Source organism: Gossypium hirsutum, chromosome A12 (genome assembly GCF_007990345.1).
Source record: "Gossypium hirsutum isolate 1008001.06 chromosome A12, Gossypium_hirsutum_v2.1, whole genome shotgun sequence".
Taxonomy (NCBI): Eukaryota; Viridiplantae; Streptophyta; class Magnoliopsida; order Malvales; family Malvaceae; genus Gossypium; species Gossypium hirsutum.
Genome location: NC_053435.1, coordinates 22,052,219 through 22,075,079, shown reverse-complemented (window position 1 = coordinate 22,075,079; position 22,861 = coordinate 22,052,219). Strand labels below are relative to the sequence as shown.

Genomic DNA, 22,861 nt, shown 5'->3' with positions numbered 1-22,861 from the left:
GGAAATGGTAGTCTTGCTTACTTTCCTAGCTGACACACTTCACAAACTTCTTCCTTTTCAACTGAGTTAGTGAAGTTTTAAACCAAATCTTCTTTGGTTTGTTGATTCATTAAGTTGTAATTGACATGGCCAAGTGTTTTGTGCCACAGCTTGGATTCATCTTGAACAGCTATGTAGGCACTATCTGAGCTCTTATTCCAGTCCACAACAAAGCTTTTGTCAGCCATGGTCACTGTCATGAGTTTGGATCCATTTGGGTCACTGATTAGGCACTCCTTACCTTTGAACACCACATAGTAGCCCTTTTCTAGCAACTGAGCTATACTGAGCAGGTTTCTATCAATATCAGGCACAAACAAGACATTTGTAACAAGTTTGGTACCTGTAGGAGTGTCTATCAGCACATATCCTTTGCCTTTAGCTTTGATGAAGTGTCCATTTCCAACTTTCACCCTTGTTTTGAAGCTTTTGTCAATTGACTTAAAGATAGCAGCATCTGGAGTCATGTAGTTAGTACATCCACTATCAATCAACCATCCTTTTATGGCTTTTCTTTTGGCAGCTGAGCAAGAAACTGCAAAGACTTACTCTTCTTTGTCACTGCCTTCTTCTACTACTCGAGCTTCAGCTCTTGGTTGTTGAGGTTGATTTGGCCTCTGTTTGCCTTTATTTTTGCGAACTTTGTCTGCGTGATCCATCTTTTTGTAGATTTTGCACTGCACATCAAGCCTAAACCAACATAGTTCACCTATATGACTTAGCATTTTACAGTATGGGCAAGGTGGATATTTTCTTGCACCATCTGTCTTTGGCTTGTCTGACCAGGTTTTCTTCCCCTTGTATCTAGAGGAGTTTGAGGCTGGTCTGGTTTTGGCTTGGAAGGCACCTTCTTGACGCTCCTCCAGTCTATTTGCTCTCCTTTGCTCTTGAGCATAAAGAGCATTGATCAGCTCTGTCAAGGATATGCTGGTCAGGTCCCTCGAGGCTTCAAGAGATGAGATCTTTGCCTCATACCTTTCAGGTATGGTTGAGATCACCTTCTCCACAATTCTTGCTTCACTAAATTGTTCTCCAAGTAGTCTTATGTTGTTTACTACAGCCATTATTCTGTCTGAGTATTGCTTCACTATTTCTTCCTCCTCCATCTTCAAGTTTTCAAAGTCCCTTCTTAAGTTTAGTAACTGTTGCTGCCTTATTCTTTCAGTCCCTTGGAACTCCTCCTTTAACTTATCCCAGGCCTGCTTTGGTGACTCACAAGCCATGATTCTTGTGAAAATCACATTAGACACACTGTTTTGGATACAAGACATGGCTTTGTGCCTTTTGATTCTTTCATCTGAATGTTGTCTGATCTGAGCCACTGTTGGATTGGCTCTAAGAGGTGCTAGTTCAACATCTAAGTTAACAACCTCTCATAGGTCAAATTCCTGTAGGTAGGTCTTCATTTTTACTACCTAAATGTGGTAGCCCTCTCCATTGAAGACTGATGGTGCAGTTGGTGAAAAACCTCAGGAAGACATGGTTTTAAGGATTGAAATATGACAGGTCCACTAAGAATAGGTCTCTAGATACCAATTGTTGGGATTTTGAACAATTTATCCGGAAGAAGTATGAAGCTCAGTGTAAAACTTGAGCAACAACGTAATAAATCCAAATAAAGAATGAAGGAAGATTGAGCTCAAAAGGCTCGATATTTGCAAGATAAACAAATAGAATTTTACTTGGTGAAAGAAAGCAAAAATTGAGAAAGTATTTTTCTTGAATGATTTCTATTGAAATTCATTGATTAAAAAAGATGGCATACTGCCAATACATATACCAGTCATAAGCTAGTCAGCTTTGATAGGTTTCACTTACTATTTTTAGGCTTTATTGCAACTTGCACAACTTGCACATTGTAACTTGCAAATCATAACTTGCACAATTAGGTAAGCTGATCTATTAATTTTATCGACACCCAATTACATGAATACACTACCTACTTAGTTCTAATTTAACTAAGTTACAAAATATTACTTAAAGTAACAAAATGAAACTAAAATTGAACAGTAGCATCAACTTCAGTAGTTGCATGTACTTCATCTGGAAATACTACAACAGCTTGATCTTTATATTTCATCCACATAACTTGGATTGTATGTACTTTATCCGCATAACTTATGTAGCATTGTCTGCTCCTTGGCTGCTTCATGTGCTGCATGCATGCCAACTTCAACAGTCCTCCATAATATCCTTTCAAGAAACAACCATCAAGGCTGATATTTGGCCTACACCTTGCATTAAACCCTTCCTTACATGGACCGAGACAAATATACATTCTTTGGGATAACCTCTCATTCAACTTACAAATGGTAGTGGTCCTAGGATTGTTGGCTCTAAGTTCACCAAGGTAGTCATATACAAACCCATATTGTCTATTATGATTACCCAGAACCATTTCAAGTTCCCTATTCTTTGCCCTAGCACATTTGGTATGGGTGACATGAATGAGGAAATCTCCCGTAACATCCCATTGTAAACTACAAATAGAGTATGTAGGGGAAACTTCTCTGGATAATGCATTGGTAAGCTTTTTGCAGTAATATTCCTATTCTTATTGTCTTTCAAACAAGAAGTTGATTATTCAAAGTCTTGATCTGCCATGTATGATCTGATGGGTAGTATTCATCTTAAAACCCCACAAGACCCAACTACAACCTTGTCTACAAACAGCCTTCACCCTTTGCCTATCATTCCTCTCAAGCTTTAAGTCATACCGGTTCAACTTATCATATTTCTTAATTGCTTCCTTTAGAATCTCCCTATTGACAAAGATCATCCCAACCTGCAACTCAAGATTCCTCGTATCTGTGCTTTTGTTGAATTCAAGGAACCTATTGCCCTCTGAGTCAGAAGGATGCACATTGTGCAATGACTCAGAGTTCCCACTTTCAGGGTCACTCTCAACCATCACACCATTAAACCCAAGACCTATTAGGTCTAATTCACTCCCTCAACAACATTTGCATTAAAAACACCCTCATTAGCATGACCTTTGTCATTGTCACTATCACAGAAGTCAGACTCAAAATCTATTTCAGAAGCATTGTAAGTTGAATCTTCAAAATCAGACTCTGATAGCAATGGTGCCCTATATTCCCTACTTTCATTTCCTACTATCTCTGGTTGGGTACCAAATGTTTCATTAATTCTCTTCAACATAAACACGCATGTAATGATTCCTAGGAAGTAATGCAACCATATTCATTGCGTCATCATCAGTTTTCAAAGGCCTAACACTTTAATATACCCCTTGAATCTTGCCAAAAAAGATCTACCTCATCATATTTCAGTCCTATTTCACTAACCATGTCATTTATTTCAAGCATAGACATCCCTTCCATATGACAGTTATCAAAGTATACTACATTTTTCCCACTGTATTTCAGAGTTGGTGACTAAAATAGGTAGCCACCATGATCCACCATGATGCGTTACAATGGTGAAGTACTTCGACTTTGACTCTGTTAAAAGAATATTACCAATGTCAGCTCATAATTACACATTATAATAAGCAAAATCTCGTATTAGTAGAAAAATCTGAAAGGAACTTGCACTTAAAAAGAACCTAAAATTTCTCAATTTATTCGCACACCCTGACTATTAAAATACCAACAAAAGGCCTTGAGTTAATATTATATATTATATACTAACTGGTAATGAATAAATAGCAGGATTTTTAGGATTCAAAGATTAGGGGTTAGCGTTCGATCGAATCATGTGAAAATTTCAAGTTAATCGAGTTTATGAGTCCTATTTTATCATCTTTAACTTAATTTGAATTTTTTTTCAAATTGAATCAAGTGAAATTGTTCGAGTTAAATTAAAAAAAGATTAAACATATCAAATAAAAATATTGTTACAGTGTAACTAATTCCATGTTAGAACACATAAAATTCAAATCATATATATTTGAAAAAAAATCAAAGCAAAATAATAATAAAAATAACATACTTGATAAATTTGAATCATTAATTAGGTCCCAAAATTATTATTTTAGAAAATCTTTAAAAGCTTTAACTTTTTTATATATTTTTCAGATTTTTTTAAACTTTTTTAAAAATATAAATTTTGAAATTTATATAAATATTTTGAATTTTAAAAAATTATTTTGAATTATTTTATTGAGAGAGTGACCAATTTACTTATTTTCAAAGTTAAAAGGAATCAAAAAGATATTTACATAAATCTGTTATTTGAATTATTCGAGTTATTCGAATGATAAAATTCAAGTTGACTCAAACTCAAAACTTAACTTGAGTTATTCGAGTTAACTCGAATAATTCAATTCGATTAACTCGCAATCTGAAAAAAAATTATTTTTTTTCGAATCGAATTAAATTTTTTTGACCCTATAAAAAAACCATAAAACCAAAAGAATAAAAAACTATAAAGCTGTACATAGTAGTTTGCTTTGGGGGGTAACTTATAAATTCAGTAATTAATTGGTTCAACTCAATGAAGTAGTAGATAGCTTCGGCCATCCTATGACAACAATATACCTGATCTCAAGGCAGACCATTACCCTTGGGTTTATACTTTATGGGGACCAACTTCCCATCCAATTTAATGGCCATTTTCAGTTTATGTTTCAAAACTTTCCAACGTGATTGTAATAAAGATATTTCATCCACACTATCCCCAAACATGAAACAACTTGCATACCTCAAAAATGGAAACCCAAATAATACAAACATTCAAACTAAATTTCATCAATTTCAACTCTACAAATTTTAAACCCTAAATCCAACCATATCTAAATTATTTTCAACGTGTCAACTAAAATTTTACAAAACCCATACCAGTTTAATGCTAAAACTTAGAAATTTCACACTTACCATATATAACCAATGCTTCCTCTTCAAACGTAGCTTTCTCCCATCTATGAACAACTTTATTCCACTCAATTAATTAACGATTTCTAAGACTGATCTCTCTTCATTTTATCTCAAATAATAAATTTCATTCAAAAAATTTCGCTATTAACGAACAATTCCAATGGTTTAGGGCTCTAAAACACCCAAATTTCCCTTAAAAAGTTATCTCGATGTTTTTACCCACTTCTTTTTTGTTTTTTTCTTTTTAATGTTTTCTTTTTCTTTAGTTGAAACACCGTCATTCGGCCATTGTAAACTTTTTCTTTTCTTATGTGTAAACTTTTATTTCAATGTTTATTTTTAATATATGACATTGTAGGTAGCTTTCTGTTTGGTTTTTAACAAAATAGTGATAAAAACAGAAATACTTACTAACTGTAATGTTATATTTTTTACCAAAAAAAAAACTGATGAAAATATAAATGAAGTAATTTTAAAGTGATCATATCCAAATTTTTATTTACATAATATAAATGTAAAAAAATTACAATTTGATAACTAATATTTGTGAAACGATTAATATTTTATTTTAACATTTCAATATTTTCATATTTTTGTTTGAATTTCTTCATTGATTGATATGATTTCTAATAATTAATTAAATTTTTTTAAAAGAAATGGATATTATATATAAATAAAGAATTTTTATAGTTTTGATAATTTTATTTATTTATTAAAATTTTCAAATTTAAAAGAAATAATTACAATAAAGTAAAGTTTAAAATAAAACCTCGATTTCGTAGAATAAAATAGCAGAACTTTATTTCTTAATTTTATAAAAAGGTGAATGCTTATTTAAGTGCTAACCCAACATATTTTAAAATAAATAAATAAATAAAAGCAATCAAAAGATTTTTCTAGGGAAATTAAAAAATATTGACAGTTCGATCAGTATAAAAGCCATTTTGACAATCAACCACTAATTATGGAGATCAAATACTAATACACGTAAAATTTAATGGCTAAATTATGGATTTTTAAAAGTTAAGTAATTAAACTAAAATTTCTTGATTAACTTATCTAGTTTAGAATAACCTTCTTTTTTTTCTTTTTCTTTTTTTTTTTTTTTGTGAATGAACAAACTAACTATATTAAACTAGCTTAATCGAAATTTGCTATTCTATCAATCTCAAGAACTAGTAATAACTCTTCAGGAGTGTCTTCAAAGACTTGTATATCAATACTCCTTACTGTAGCCATCTTTTCAATACGATCCACGGCTTGGTTTTATCTTCCAATATTGTATAGCTTGTAGACTAGCATGGATTCTTCGTAACAAAGTTGAGGATGAATCTATCAACTGAACATTTTGAATAGCTTTGACTCCTTGTAGATTATCTGTGTGGATTACAACTTTTTGTTATCCTCTTCCATGAACGAGGGTCAAACCATCTAGAATACTCAGAGTTTAGCATCGAAAACTGAACAAAGCCCCAAATAGCGATTGAATCCAAAAATTCATTCCCCTTCTTGCTTAAACGTCACCCCTAACAACCACAATTCCCGCATCCATCTTAACGACCCCGTTAGTGTACAAATGAATCTAATTATCTGTCATAGAAGAATCATAAGCAGCATCAATATCTTCAAATGAATCACTCTATGAGCTAAAAAAAAATATTGTTTTGCCCAACAAATAGAAGACTTAATAGTTTTAGTGACGTTCCAAATGATTCCTTGGAAAATGAAAAGGTTCCTATTATTCCACATGTGCCAAGTAATTAAACCAAAAAGGCTTGACCCAAGGCTTGACCAAAGGCTTCCCATATTAGGCAACTATAAAGAAGAACATAGGTTCATCTCCATCCACTCAAACAAATCTCCCGAAAAGAATCTGCTTTGAAGCTTAGCAGGTACAACGCATTACAGAACTTCTCTAGCACCTGGACAATCCCTAAGGACGTGAATTAAATCCTCGTCACCATGCCCACAAACCAAACACAAACCAATTTGGCCAATACCTCGTCTTACCTGTTCCATATCCGTTAGAAGGCGTTGCTTAAAGACTAAACATAAGAATAATCAAACGCATTAAGGCCCCAGAAACTTCTAAGCAACCTTCCACCATCCATCCTTAAAGTGCCAAAAACTCTCTCGAAGTGACCTATACACGCTTTTCACTGAAAATGACCCAGTAAAGGTGTCAATCCAGTGATTTCTATCTTTCCCTTCTAAAGGATACGAAGGAGGGATGCTAACAATTCTTTTAATAATATCCTCCAACAACTAAATCCTAAACAAGTCCAAATTCCAAGCCCCATCACTAGAAACCATGTCACACAGCAAGCAGTCTAACACAAGATTGTTATAGGAAGGTACATAATTAATCATAGGACCTACATTAGAAATCCAAGGATCTTTCCTACATCTGATGGAATTCCCAATCCTTACAAACCAACATAAATTTTCTCGCAAAAGAGGTTATACCTTAGCAAGGGCTCTCCAAACAGCTGAGCAATTTCCTTGCACTATACTATCAAGCACATTTTCCTTCATCTTGTACTTTTCTTGAAGAACTCGAACCCATAAGGTGTCATCTTTTGTAACAAGATTAAATCCCAGCTTTAATAAGAAAATGGATTTTTTATCCTCTAAATGTCAAAATCTGAGTCCACCACAAGAACGGGGTTGGCAAATAGAATCCTAATCAACGAAGGACATCTTCATCGTCCCGTTAGAAGAGCCCCATATGAACTGTCTTACCAAACATTCAATTTCGTCGCAGACCCCTTTAAAATTCGCATAGATAGTATAAAGTAATTAGGGATAGAAAGAAGGACCTTTTGAGCTAGGGTGACTCTACCTGCCATTGAAGCTGTTTAGCATCCCAATTATTCAATTTTCTTCGTACCTTCTCCACTACAAACCTCACAGTAGAACAAATAGCTCTGTCATGAAATAACGGCATGCCTAAGTAAGTGCCAAGATTGTGTACCTTTTGAAAACCAATCAAGTTACTCAATTTATCACTAAGTTCATCTTCCACTCCTTTAGAGAAAAACATAATAGTTTCCTAAGCATTAACCTGATGGCCTGAGATAACAAAAAAATCATTAAGAATTTCCTTGAGAACTATAGCATGCTTCAAGTCTGCCTTAGAGAAGATAACAAAGTCATCAGCAAAGAACAAATGAGATAAATCAGGTCCTGATCGAGATAATCTAATAGGATTCCATTTTCCACTAGGAATTGTCGACTGAATGCCATGTACTAACCATTTCGTACAAAGCACAAACAAATATGGGGATAATATGCAGCCTTGTTGAACACCTCTTAGAGGCTAAAACTTTGGACTTGGAACCCTATTCCACAAAATCTGCATGGTAGAATTCGAAATAGCTGACATGATCACTCTCCTAAGAAAATTTAGAATGCCAGCTACTTGAAGGGAAACATCAATGAAGTCCCAACATAATCTGTCATAGGCCTTTTCAAGGTCATTTTTAACAACCATCTATCTTTTGTTCTTAGCCTTCATAGAGCGTATGACCTATTGGACTATAAGGATATTGTCTAAAATGTTTCTTCCCGTAATAAAACCAGCCTGTTCATGAGATGATTTTAGGGAAGACCACCCTAAATCTATTGGCTATTACCCTTTTTTACCAACTTCTATAAAACGAAGCAAAGGCTAATAGGTCGAAACTGAGAGAACTCCTCAAGACTAGCGACTTTAAGGATGAGAACCAAAAGAGCATTGTTAGGTCCTTGATTAATAGACCCACTATTAAAAATTCATTTAACCCAATCATAGATAGCCTCCACAATATTGTCCTAATGATTTTGAAAAAAGCAAGCATGGAAACCATCACTATTTGAGGCCTTTAGATGAGCCATATCAAACAGAGCATTTTTAATTTCCTCATTAGATATTGCGCTCCCCAAAAAGTCCTTATCACATTGATCAATTTGATGAAAAGAATTAGGCAGTAAAATTCCCCCAGGATTCGGTTGCTCCTCATATAGTTTTTGGATGAAATTGATTGCCTCTTGCTGAATATCCTCTAGATCATAAATCCAATCCCCTACCTAATTTTGCAAGGTGGAGACGCGATTGGCCTTCCTCCATTGATTGTTCTTCAATGAAAGAATCTAGTATTCTGATCCCCTAAATTAAGTTAGTCGCACCAAGATTTCTATTTCCATAACAATTCTTCATGGAGAAAAAATAGATTCTAGACTCTCCCTAATCTCCATCTCCTTATGAACCAGATAATCCGAACTCGAATGTTCCAAAGCCCTCTGTATTACAAATAAAGAATGAATCAACTTCTTTTTGCAAGTTTCAATATGACCATAGACAGAGTTGTTTCAGACCTTGGGTTAGCAGTTAAATTGGAAAGGGACTCAAACATATCAACATTATACTTCCAAGTCTCTTTGATGAAAACTGGAAAAGGTTGGATGTTCGATCCATCCCGCCAAAAACTAAAATGGCCTCCTTTAGGGAAGGATAGAGTCAGATTAAAATTAAGAAAAGGTCGGTGATTCGACTTGAGCCTTGTCAGGTGAGTAACCATACAATTCGAAAATGCTTACGCCCAAGCTTCATTACCCAGAGCATGATCAATTCTTTCAAAAGTCCCCTATATGCCAAGTAAATAAAGGACCCTTGAACCCCAAATCATGTAACCCATTAGAATCTACAAATTCTCCAAAATAAGGATTCCTTATCCCACTAGAACTTCCTCCTTTTTTTTCCTCAAAGGAAAATATGACATTAAAGTCAACAATTGCCAACCACAGAACCGAAGCAGAAGGGATAGTGGCCATCAGTTTCTCCCAAAGTATTCTCCATTTCTTCCTATTAGGACTACCATAAACAAAGGCAATAAAAACGTATGGAGAGGAAATGCTATTGCGAACTCGAACCAAAATGAATTGAGGATGATTGCGAATAACCTCTAAATTAACTGTGTTTTTCCAACCAATCCATATGCCACCTTAAAACCCCACTGCTTTAACTCAGTGAGAGTAATGAAACCCCAGCTTGGCAATAACTCCATCAACTTTCCTTCCATTAAACCTTGGCTTCAACAAACTAACAATATCTGGTTTAAATTCCAGATAATACTCCTTATAAATATGGAAGAATTTTATGCTTGCACACCCCTGATAATTCCAAGAAAAAAAAAGAGAGATTCATATCCATTAAACAATAAATCAACTCACAAAAGAAATAAACTTACAAAAAAGATGCCAACTCAATCGTGGGTTACTTTCTTGATTCCTTAGGGCAATCAATCGAAGCACCCTGCAAAAACTGGGATTTTATAAGCTCAGCCATACTACTCATCGACTCGAATAGAGGAACCTGGGTATTAGAAATTTTAAAATATTTCTTGTCATGAATAGTCTTGTTATGATTCTTCCCTTTTCGTCCCCTACTAAACTTTCTTCCCGTAAATCGTGCACCAGTACCCACAATTCCTTCATCCACCTTATAATTTTGCCCATCACCCATATCACCTAAAAAATTCGGTTGCACATTCTCCTTGAAAGCAACAGCCGAGTGCTTATTGGAGTCCAGGATGCTTTTCTCCGTAGACAATGGCACCTCTTGATTCCCTTCAAAATTTGGATTAGAATGGGAAGAAAGAGTGGAACTATTCTTGGCGTAAGGAATAGTGTTCACCGATTTATCAACAATATTCTCCCCGGGCTTAGTAACATCACAATGAACTACGATATTATCCTCCAAAGTGTTAAGCAGCTGGTCTTCTTTAGCTTGGCCCGACCTTGCTAGAATTTCAAGACCACCCAACCGAATAGGGATTTTGCCCGAATCAGGTCTATTCACTAAATTGATACAACAGATTTCATTAACTTGCAAAGAGGAGCTTCTTTAGCCTATTGAAATCGATCCATTCCCAGCCGAAGTATGACCTTGCCCAACCTTCTCCTTTCCTTTGGGCTCTTTTGCCCCATTATTCATTTTGTGGCCTATAGAGTTCCTATGGCCCGAAGAAGTGGCCTGCCCAGAAACTTTGACAAAAGGGGTTGAAGCTCTATTAACGCCATCAGAATTCGTTGAAGAGGAGCCCCTAGTTTGGTTAGGGCTTTTGACCAAATCACCTCCACGATTCTCCCCCTGAAGCTTCTCCATCTCATCTAGGGAATCCAGTACATTAAACCTTGATTTGCTAGCCAAACTTTCATGATTTCCGGCACCGATCTTTCTGGTGTCCCTAGAATTTTGCCTACTCCGTCTTTCTACAAGCATCCACGAACCATAGGTACTGTTCTCGTTTTTTAATCCCTCTCTCGCCGGAACTGTACTCACCGTTTGCTCTCCCTCAGCATTCAGTTTTCCATCGAAAACATCGCCTGAGTTATTCACCTTCGATAAGCAGAAATCCTTTATATGACCATAGCAGCCACATGAAAAACATATAGTAAGTTAGTATTCGTACTCGATTAGTTGGAGTATCCCATTTATCAGAATTTGTGAAACTAGCAGTTTATCCAAACTAATGTAGACCGACATCCGTGCGAATCTACCCCTTACTCTGTTATCGATGTTAAAATCTAACTTGACAACCTTTCTAACCAAGCCTCCAATCTCCCATAAAATCTTCTTTTTATACATGTAGCCCAGTAGTTCTAGGAATCTAATCCAGGATATAACCACACTAGGAAAAGGTTGTGCTAGGTCAAACTTAATGGACCATGGCTAAACTATCAAATATTGACCAAAAAATGATCCAAAGGCCTTAGGAGAGGACTTGTTCATAATCTTCCGAATTTTGAAATTTGGCCAAAAAATAGCCGTTCACAATATCCATCAGGTTAAAGGGTTGACTAGCTTCCATAGTGCATAGATTTTGTTTTGGAGCATAGCATACCCAATACTCCTGCCTAATAGTTTGATCACAATAGTGTGGGTCATATCCTTGATTAGCAACTAATTGATTCTCTCCAAGAACTTGATTAATGGAATACTGTTGACAAAGGATCTCATGACGTCTCCTTCCACAAAGGCAAAGTCATCATCTTCATCGATGTTTGACCCACAAATCTTCCTTCTGAATCTCGAGAGCTTTTCCCTAACAGCCTCTTCTTCCATGATAGCAATGGATCCGGATCCAATTCCACCTCCATCACCACATCTGAATCCGCTTTCTCATTCTGACAAGTCGTACCCTTATTGTCTTCGTTAGAAGAACCACTAGAATCTCCATGAGTTTGAGTTAGATAACTACTTTTAAGTAATGATTTCTAATAATCTTTATAATTTGATTTGTTCATCCAACTCTAGTTTTGTAAAACAAAGATACGGAAGGCTTATTTCACAAATTCTTTTGCCAAATTTGATATTATCTCTACATATTTTAATATAATAATAAGATAGTTATTATAATGAATTTTTAAAGAAGTTGTTAGCAATTAAATCGTGCAAGAGTCGTGTTACAATGAAATGAAATTCATATATCGCAAACCGTGTATGTAGTCCTTAAGACTACAAAGCGCAACTTTGATTATGAGGAATACGACACAAGTACCTAACATTGAACTTACCCACCAAATAGGGAATTCATAGACGTAATATACCCAAGGCCCATATTATATTTAATTTTTATATCATTAGTAAGATGAAAAAAATATCAGCTGGATCCTTCATAATAAATGATCATATCCCAACGACATTTACGCACCATAACAAAGTGGAACATAAAAGAGTGACGGGGTTCATCCAGCTCCTTCATACAAAAACCACTGCATAGAGTCTTTTAGCAAAGGCCCAACTGAACCCCCAACTACACCCCATTTCTTCCTACATAGAAACCCAAAAACCAATACCAAAACTGCTATTCACCAACACCACTTGTGCAAACTTCAATCAGAAAAAACCAGCGGATATATAGTTCCAAAACCACTCACCAGTACAAGCGATACAACAAAATTTAGCATTTGGTGAAAAGAAATGCTTCCCTATCAAAGTCCGAGAAGCTTTATTTTCCTATCATCATGACGATGTTGACGTGCCATTATTGGTCTGTTTAGCCACATAAATTTGCTTCATCTTTGAAGTGGGAAAGTTCTTGTCTCCACCCATCGATTGGTTCCTCCCTTGGAAACTCATTCTACGATGGGTCAATTCACCTGACCCATTCTTTTGCGAGATTGCATTCCCTCTCGGATGATTATACCAGGAAGAATTCCCGTAATGCTGAGAAGATATATTCTTTTGCTGGGATGAAGACTGAACAGACTTCAACGCAGAATTTGTGCTATGCCCACTACTTTTAATACCATCATTATTTAGGACATCATTCTTGGCAGCATCAGCAACTTTCATGATGGACGGGCTCTTAGCATCTTGTGGTGCTGAAGCAGCAGGAATGGAGGAGCTAGATGGTTCCACCAACCCTAGTTCATCAGGCAACTGGGTTATGGTTGCATCTGTTGCCACAGGAAATTTCCTAGAGCAGTCAGAGGATGTTGATGTTCGGGACTCTGGGAACCTATTGTTAGTCAATGACTGGTCCAAAGGAGGCCCCTGGCTGAACTGAGAATGTAGTACACCTTCTGCCTGTTGCTGCAATGGGATTGATGGTGTAGCAGACTGCATAGGTGAAGCAGGAACAGGAGACCAACGAGCTTGGACAGACACATCTGGGGTGGACTGAAGGAAGAGTTCCAAGATAAGCATTAGTTAGATCAGAGTAAAAACCGAGGAAATCAAAAAAGGGAGTAGCAAAGACGGCATGGGGGTGGTAGTGAAACTGTCAAATAATCCAATAATGATAATTCTAATCATCCAGCAATAAACCTCACTAAAAACCAGTTTAAAAGCATTGATGACTACAGCTAGAACATCCATATAGGTACTCACTTTCAAGTAAACAATTTAATATTCTATAAACAAGTAAATTTGGAAGACTTTTACCTGGAAAGGAGAAACATCAAACATAGCGAGTGGAGATGCTATGGGCAGAAGAGGTGACCCAGGGCCAGGGGGAAGATGCTGCATTTGAGCAGGTATGTTGCTAGAATTACCCTGCGAAGCAGCCATATTCAAATTTTTCACATCACCTTCACCGACTGCAGAGGAAGCAGGGTTGTGCTTCCAATCAGGTTGTTTTCCAGATGGGATGTAGGTTGTACCCATGAAACTTAGTCCAAACTGTCCGACTGGAGCAAAATGGTTGTACACAACCATATGTGGTGGGCCTTGAACCCCAGGGATACCTCCAGGTGGGGTGATAAAATGGCCTGTGAATCCCGTTGGAGGACCATAGAATGAATCTACTCCAGAATGGCATTGTTGCCAGGTCCCTAAGGGACCTGAAGCTGGTGTGCTACTCTTCTGGGACTGCGATTGGGTAGACGATGATTCCTCATGTGGTCCAAAGGCAAAGATTGGACCCCCCATCATGGGATTCATGTCATAGAAGGGGAAGTGCGAAGGAGGGCCTCCAGGAAAATGAGAAATCATCTGGCTTGAAGAATTCTGCGGACTAGGTAAAGGCGGCCATAAAGAAATTGGTGGGTTCTCAACAGAAAGATCTGCAGGAAGAGAAACACTGAGAGACTCTTCAGCCTTTGATTGGTTTGCTAACTTCTGACCACCATCACCTGCAAAATAATGAGAAAAAGGCAACACAGGTTAACCTCCACAAGAGTAAAACATACAGGGATCCTACAGAGATTGCAGATCCACCTGTATTAATAACATCAATAGCTGCGCCTCCAAAGCCTTTATTATCTGAAGCAGAAACGATGCAAGTACTCATCCCATTCCCCACAATCTCATCACTAGTTATGGCTGCAACAGCAACAGCTGAAGCAGCCGCTTCAGCTTCACAGTCTTCCATATGAACACAAGATTCACCTGGGTGTTTTTCTTTTTCAAAGAAAAGGGTGCAATCATTCTCGGCTGCAGAAAGATTGCGAGGGATTTGGATTTCTGATCGAGATGGACCTGGAGGGCCGATCCCATGTGAAACAGCACGGCTGCTAGGAGGAATAACTGTAGGTGATGTAACTGCTCCTGTATAAAGCGAAGATATCCTTCAGATACACGGCAATGGTGATTCCAAGAATGTAAATGATATCAGAAAGAATGAACCAACCAAATTGTATTTTCTCCCCAGCAAGCAAAGAATTTATAGGACTTGCAGCAGAAGAAAAGGACTTGTCCTTCAATAATAAGGATGATGATGGCATACTGGGGTCAGTAACTGAGCTATTGCTATCTCCAGCAGGAGCACAAGTATCAAACTGAACAGGCTTCATAGCATCATCAAGTTGGGTCTGTGTCAATGTCATTACCTGTAAGATTCAACCAAATCAGTTTCAGACTTGCGCACAGATTTATCGTCCAATCATATTAGAAGAAAGAGTACCAGCCTCCACAAGTACGGAAATTTAGAATACACTCAAACTAAAAGCATAAATAAATAAATAAATAAACCTCAGATTAACAAGCCTAAAACAGTTCAATCATGATCAATCTAGAATGCAGAATATAAAGTAATGCTAAACATGTACAAAAAGATAAATCAGAGCACAATACATACTGAACTCTAGTCCAAGCTAAACATGTTGAAAATCTGAGAAAGAAAGCAACCAATTAAAGTAAGAGCTGAGCATGTTTACGACTTTACGTGTCATGTATGTAAATCAACCTGATTCCAAAGATAAAGACAACAAAGGCACCAGAAGCTACATTGAAAGAAGTAAAAATGTGGCAAAAAAAAGGACTGATGGAAACCAATGTGAAGATGCACAGAAGGGCAAAACCGGTAAGCACCAGAACCTATGAGTCTTGCAGATCTACTAGAAACAAATGGCAAAGTTAAACTAGTAGAAGTAGTTAACAAGTCAGTAAATGCAGTTATGCATACCTTTTGATTAATGCATGAATTACCCCACGAACCCAAAGATGCCTGAACATTGTCAAAAATCTTATTCTTGCTCTCAAACATCAATCCTGATACCAGACTTGGTCCACCACCCGAGGTGGCTTGAAGGGAGCTTGTATGGAGTGACCTGTAGAAAATCATCAGAGTCAGCAATCTGTATGAATTCTTTTTTGAAGGTACATTAATTATTTTTAAGATAGGTGTATACTTCACTGCCAGCGTTCTTAAATCAGCCTGTGCATCAGTTTTAGTCGCAGGAGTACCAATTGGAGCCAAGGGCTGGGATACTATAGTTGCACTGAATGCAGCTGATAGTTCACTATTTGCCAGATTTCGTCCCTCAGTGGCAACAAGATCAGAGAGAACATTGTTCATTACTCCACTTGCTGAAGCAGAATTTCTTTTTGAGCTTTGTGGGATTGAACGAGGTTTTCTTGGTGGCTGTCAGAAATGAATAAATGATATTAACCTTGGTCTTATTGCACTGGACCAGAAAAAACAAAGCAAAAACACATGTTATTGTCAAGTGAAGAAAAGAGTTCAGTTCAAAGTTCATTACAACCTTTGCAACCCGAGACTTAGCTTTGATTTCTTTTTCTCTCTGCTCACGCCTGTCATTCAGCACTTGCCTCTTTGATCTGACCTCAATGAAATCATCTTCATCACTGGCTGCTTCTATTCCAGGCTGCTCATAAACACGCACTATGCCACTTTGCAGAGGAGCATCCACATCTTCCTCAATATTCCTCTTAAGATTACCTTTCCCAGAGTGTGGGATATTCTGAATCCTCATCAAAGAATCTTTTCCCAATCCCTTTTCATTCCTGTTTCCAGAATCTATCTCCTGGGAACTGCTTGGAGCTGAATTTGAGCATTCAAATTCAATTGTCTGTTTTGACTTATTCACCACAACTTTCCTCATCCTATTTCTTGCAGAAAATCCAGTACCCCTTCCATTGGTACTTGAGTTTTCATTTGGCAACACTTGATTAGGGTGGTTCAAAGAAACCATTCCAGAAGAGTGCTTCTTGTCAGAATTTTCCCTAATTCTAAACTCTGTTCGAGCTCGTCGAGGCCTCCTTTGATATCCACTAGGGTCTTGGCGAGAGGCCTCGGAAGCCAGAAAAGCCGATCTTGAGTTAGAACCTTTAACCGTAAAGATATACTTTTTTCCCCTACTACTACAAGTTTGGCCCCTTAATCCACTTAAATCTTTCTCTTTTGCAGCTAAGTGAGATGATGTCAGAACAGTTTGAAGTTCACCTTCTGAGGGTTTATTTGACAATGCTTTGAAGTTTCTATGAACAGAATTCTTGTGCCCTTGGTCCTCCGAAGAGAAACCTGACTCAGACCTAGCTGCATTATCACCAATATTTGATATCTCAACATTTCCATGCTGTGTCACAACACTTTTTCTGCTTTCTCCAGCTGGTGTGGAACTTCCCTCATTCAACACATTCCCTTGTGATAAATCCAAGGACCTTGGAAGCCCTGACTGGTTATCCAAAGGAGATGAAACTTCACTTTTCATCATATTAAGCCCAGAAGTGTCTTGACTGGGCTGAACAGGCAGAGGAACTCCAGGGTTCAAGTTAAGGGAGAAGTTGCCTCGAACATTTGGCTGGACGAAAGACACAGATTGAGGAGCCAAAGGCAGCACTCCCTGAGAAATTGAAGATGTATACCTTAACTGACCAAATTGAAAGAGAGGAGGCTGTGTTGGGTGCATTTGGGTGAGGGATGGGGGGCAAACCGGAGGATGCAGATGAAGAGGCATCTGTATGGAACCAATTTGTATGGCCGGAACTGGAGATGGTATTAAAGAAGGACCTGAAAACAGTCCAAATTGGAGCTTAACAGGTACTTCAGCGTGATTAGGAGCAGAAGTAGTGGTAGGCATGCTACTCTGACTAGAAGATGAATGAGAAGCCGTGTTGACAGAGTCGGGGAGATTATGTTCTGTTGACATACCACTGCTACCAGTAACATCCACATGATCAATGAGCTTAGATGCTGCTGATGCTTGCGGAGAGGTATTAGGCTGAATAACTAGATCCTGCACTTCGTTCTCAGTTTCTAGAAAGATTCTAGAAGAACTATCTAAACCCTCTTGACAAGGAGCATCCATGGACTGAAGGATTTTTGTATCACTATGCATACTGTCCAAAGATATATTTTCTTCAAGAGGGCCAATAGGAATCTGTTTTATTGCATACGGAGAGTCCTTCCTTGAACTTCTTTCAAATTCATCATTTGGCATGCCAACCTCAACCCCCTCATTGAAGCCTAAGACCAAGTTGTCCATCATGTCAGGGGTCTCCTTATCCTCTAGATGCAATTCGTCTAACTCTCGAGTCAGCTCAATATTGCCGTCATCTCCTTCATGCACTTCATCTTCTTCCTGGTATCCATCTTCATCCTCGTCATATTCTTCTTGCTCCTGCAACTGTTCATTGTTATCAACAGTCCATTCCTCATCATCACCAGCAGAAATAGAACTTGATGCAATCCGGACATCCTGTTTCCCAGCTTCAGTAGGTAACACTAGCAGTTCTATTTCTGGCCTTGACAAGTTGACCTCTTTATTCTCTTCAGCTGATAACACTGTAGAACCTCCAGATTCATCCAAATCATCATGGGAAAGATGAATTGGAGAATCAGGAGGGCTTGAAACGGACAGAGATGACTGAGAGTCACACCTTCTGGCATTGCCATCCAATTTCTGAGCCTCATTATCAGTATTACCTCGCTGGTTATCTATAATTCCATGATGTCCAAGATCATCTTGCTGCCCACCATCATAAACGTTCTCCATGCTAGATCCACGTCTTGTTGCCTGATTGCACTGTATCTCATTTTCTAGAAAAGTTGATGGGCCAGGATGCTCATTCTCACCTCTATATGAGGATTTCTGCATTGGGGACAAAGATGGAGGAGGTAAAACGCGAGGCTGCCTCACAGAATACCTTGACCTCCCAAAGGAATAAAGCCCATCATCCTGAGGGTTGTGATAGAATCTTTCAGGGTAAGGCGGATAAATATTACCACGAGATCGCTGCCCCCATGTCACATCACCATAATTATCAGAAAGATTCTCATGATATTCAGATCCAAACTCAGCACTTCTACCATAATGATCAACACCAGCCCCAGAAACATTCCACCTCTGACCTTTTGGCTGACCAAAATTATCTAAACTAGTTTCAGAAACCCCTGCTCTATAGTGAGGCCTGGAAGACATGTATGGAGGTGCACCCTGAAACTCTTTCCTTGAATATGGCCTACTTCCGGCAGATACATCTTGCCTGAGGCTATAGTGACCATTCTCTGTCTCCTGCCCAGTGAAGGCTGAACTGTTTCCGTACTCAAATACATCTCTCCTCCATGAATTAAAGGGCTTATCTCTATCTGAGAATGAAGAAGAAGCATTAGAGAAGTTAGGCCTGGAAGTCAGCTCAAAGGATCTATTCAGACCAGAAGAATCAGAGGAAGCTGAAGTTGTGATTCTTTCCACCATCCTTTCACCATTTTCCCAATCACCAACACCTGTTGCCTTTGATACATCTCTTTCTTTGGCCATCCCTGGTAATTTCTCATCCACTCCGGTAGAAAAATTATTACCACCCTTCACTCCTTCAGCCTGCCTCTTGGCAATCCTTTCTTCCAACTCAATGAGTTTTTGTTTAGCAGCCTGTTTTCTTCTTTCCTCCTCCATAACTATCCTGCGTTTTTCCTCTTCTCTGGCTATTCTCTGCTCTTCTGCCCTTCGCAAAGCTTCCAACCTCTCTTGTTCAGCTCTCCATGCAGCTTCCCTAGCCTCTTCTTCTAACCTTCTCTGCTGCTCTTCTTGTTCCCTTGCCAACCGAAGTCTCTCCTCTTCTTCTCTACGAGCTTGCTCCAATGCTCTCTCCTGTTCCTCAATAATTCGCTGCCTCTCTTGTTCCTGCATTTTCTGCACTCTCTCAAGTTCAGCCTCAAATGATTCTCTGACAGGGTCATGAAAATCAGTTTGTTTAACTGCGTCTTTCTTCCTCTTAACAACCCCGACAAGGTTTGCAGAAAAAGGATCCCATCCATCAAATTCCTTGGACAAAGGGTCCTTCATCAATGGGTCTTCTAGATAAGATTTTTCATTCTTGGACAAAGGACGTTTGTCTCTACTGAAATTTAGTATAGGATCATTAACAGGAAGTGTTTTACCACCCAAAGGAAAAGATGGTTTTGATAAAAAACTGTTCTGGAAAGCATCACCTTTGTGTCTATTGTATTGTTCATTGCCATAATGCTCCCTTGTATTCCTCTCTGACCCTCTACTACTAAAAGAATCTGCTGAATTGTTCCAAGCTTGTCTTCCTCCGTTTCCATAACCCAAATCCCTCCTTCCATTATCATCCTGAGCATTGTCCCGGAAAGGTGATGAAATGTACTTATTTTCCTTTTCTCTGTTCATACTTGAAGGCCTTGTACATACACTATTTCTGTCTCTTGCAATCTCTTGAGACCCAATTCCATCTTTAGGAAGAGGAGAAGATGCTCTCCATGCATTTCCTTCCCGCCCTTCTCTACTTGGTAGTTTTGCATCCATGCCATAAGGGTCCAATTTAGCGACTTCACTGGAAAGTGTTCTTCCAGTATCATTGTCATGCAGTCCCCTCCTGTCAAAAAGACCATGAGCTGGTTTATGTGGAAGTACACCAGCTCTTGGCATATCGAAATCTCTATCCCAGTAAGCTTCAGTTTTCGAATAGCCCTGATCCCTCCTGTAGTCCGAAACATGACCTGTATCACGCTCATCATCAGCCCAATCTGATCTTGGATTCAAACTAACCAAAGGAAGTGGCCCCGGGAAGTACTCATCCTGCTTCCTGCCTTGTTCTAATAAACGAGAACCACTTGTACTACGAGCTTTTCCACCATTCTCACTCAATCCATTGTCAACGGAAATTCTCCCCGACTGCAATTGAGGAAGCATATCAATAACTGAATTTGATTGTGATCCGTCCCCATGCTTATCAGGCAACTCCTGCCCTGCCATCGCCAATTGCTTCTGCTTCTGATTCAAACCATCTGTCTGTTTCTTTTCAGCCCCTGATACAACAGGTAATGCTGCTTGCAATGAAGGAAATTCCTCTCTCTTCAAAACTGTAGCTTTATCCAAAGGCGGAAAACCTATCGCTGAAGCAGACATGGAGGAAGTTGACCCTGACCTAACAGAAGGCGGCATATATACACCACTACTTGCCTTAGTCATCCCATCATCAGCATTCAAACGATCAACCCCGTCATTCACGTGATCATCACCACCAATCAACCCTTCTTTCTCCTGCCAAGCAACTGAACCGGGTTTAGCCCATCCCATTCCGGACGAACCAGGCCTTGGCCCAGTGACGGAAACGCCTCCACTGGCAGGCACACCGCTGGATCCCAACGAATCAAATCGCTCATGTTCCTTTCGCAAGGATGGTAAATTCAAGGGGGGTGGAACAGATAACTTGGACCCAGTCTTTTGAGAGCTACGAGGACGCGAAAGAACCACCATTCCTCCACTGCCAGCACCAGTTCGTGTGCGATTTGAGACATAGGAACCCGAATGATGTGAATGGTACTGCTGTTTAGATGGTTGTTGGCCATAAGACTTGTTCAGATTGACTGAAACAAACTTATTCCCGCCACCGGAATTTGCCATGGGAGGGTCCGACCCGAACTGCTAACCCGTTTGACGGATTCCGATGATCCCCGCCAAAGCATCAAAGGCCTAACCCTAGATTTCGCCTCCCTGAATATTCCCTAATTAAAATAACGATAAGAAACACAAAATAAAAAAGAATAACAAAACAGATCAATCTCACTGTAACTACGAAATGGGAAGGGGGGAAATGGCTCGAAAGTTTTATTCTACTTTCTAATTAGGGTTTTGTATGTTGATTTCTATATTTCACTTTAACTAAAAAAAAAGGGGGAGGGGGGGGGAAGAAAATGAAGCGTAGGTTTAGGACTTACCTCCGTGTGTGTAGGATAGAGATTAAGGAGGCTAACGTGCGCACTCCAAAACCAGAGAGCGAGAGAAGAATTAGAATAGGAGAAATGAGAAAGGAGTTAAAAAGCAAGAGAGAAGAAAAAAATAAAAAGGAAATGTGTATTTGTTTTGCTCCCCTCTATATATGTTTATTCATATTTTCTGCCCCAATTACTTGTTTTTACATGTTTTTAGCCCCTTTGAAAGTCCAGAACTGTAGATGTACTCTCTCTTTTTAATACTGCTTGTACTTCTTACCGTAGATTATAATTTTGGTTGTTTGGTAAGAATTCTGTTTTTAACCTTGAGATAAGAATTATTGACAATGGTATCTACTTGTTTTTTATTCTTTAAATATATATATATATATTTATTTATTACTATTATAAATTTTCATTAGAAATAAAATTTTATTTTATTTATATTTTCTATATCTATAAATATAAACTTAGGAAGAATTATAGATATTATTGTTCATTTTATTTCTCTTTTGCTTTATCCAATTTTCTTTTTTCAAAAAAAAAAAATTCGCCACCTCCAAAAGATGTGCACCCCCAATTGCTTTTTTCATTATCTTTTTCTAATCTCATGTGAGAGGTTGAAGAACAAAAATAAAATTCACTTGTTGGATTTGATCTTAAAACCTTAGAACAATATTTTAATTAACTTCAACCACTTGACTATCTTAAGATCTTTAAGGTTCTGTACCAAGATATTTATAAATTAAGCTTCCTTTTGCATAGAAGAAAAGAAAATCAAAATTATCGGGAAAATATTGAAGTTATGCAGAGATTTATAGGAAATATTTATTTAATGTTTTATACTGAAATTTTTTTATTCTATGATTAATTTGTTTTATTTCTATATTAAAGATGTTTGAAAGATTTAATCTCACTATTGACTTTGGTTTTTAATTTTGAATTTATGACTAATTTAGCAATACTTTTAAAGAGTGCTTTTAAAAAATATTTTTAAGAAGTAATTTTGAAAAGTTTGGTTTAATATTTGAATGTTTAGCATTACTGTTAAAAATTAATTTTAAGAAATAAAATGTCTATTTT

General features: G+C 37.9%; 1 protein-coding gene and 1 long non-coding RNA gene across 4 annotated transcripts; both read right to left on the bottom strand.

Moving 5' to 3' along the window:
- Positions 1-5,865: 5,865 nt before the first annotated feature.
- Positions 5,866-12,100, bottom strand: LOC107932895 (uncharacterized). The gene is made up of 2 exons (XR_005906593.1): positions 10,106-12,100; positions 5,866-10,028 (listed from the first exon to the last, which is right to left on the bottom strand). It is a non-coding gene; the product is annotated as an uncharacterized lncRNA (long non-coding RNA).
- A 364-nt stretch (positions 12,101-12,464) lies between these two features.
- On the bottom strand, positions 12,465-21,951 carry LOC107932900 (uncharacterized). Of its 3 annotated transcripts, none has more exons than XM_016865040.2 (8): positions 21,785-21,951; positions 16,347-21,560; positions 15,993-16,225; positions 15,767-15,911; positions 14,993-15,191; positions 14,581-14,910; positions 13,807-14,495; positions 12,465-13,542 (listed from the first exon to the last, which is right to left on the bottom strand). In XM_016865040.2, the coding sequence occupies exons 2-8, from the start codon at positions 21,468-21,470 to the stop codon at positions 12,883-12,885; spliced, it is 7,380 nt and encodes a 2,459-aa protein (XP_016720529.1). In that variant the 5' UTR covers positions 21,471-21,560; positions 21,785-21,951; the 3' UTR covers positions 12,465-12,882. The 3 variants fall into 3 exon arrangements, with proteins under 3 accessions (XP_016720529.1, XP_016720517.1, XP_016720522.1); XM_016865028.2 differs by having other exon boundaries at positions 16,347-21,571; positions 21,785-21,949; XM_016865033.2 differs by lacking the exon at positions 21,785-21,951 and having other exon boundaries at positions 16,347-21,702.
- Positions 21,952-22,861: the final 910 nt, after the last annotated feature.

Excerpts from the sequence above, each read along its gene's own strand:
- LOC107932900 (XM_016865040.2), bottom strand. The coding sequence starts at position 21,470 with ATGGCAAATTCCGGTGGCGGGAATAAGTTTGTTTCAGTCAATCTGAAC. Across the intron at positions 16,226-16,346 it reads CTAAGTCTCGGGTTGCAAAG|CCACCAAGAAAACCTCGTTC; the intron begins GTTGTAATGAAC and ends CATTTCTGACAG. Across the intron at positions 14,911-14,992 it reads TGGGGAGAAAATACAATTTG|GAGCAGTTACATCACCTACA; the intron begins GTTGGTTCATTC and ends CGCTTTATACAG.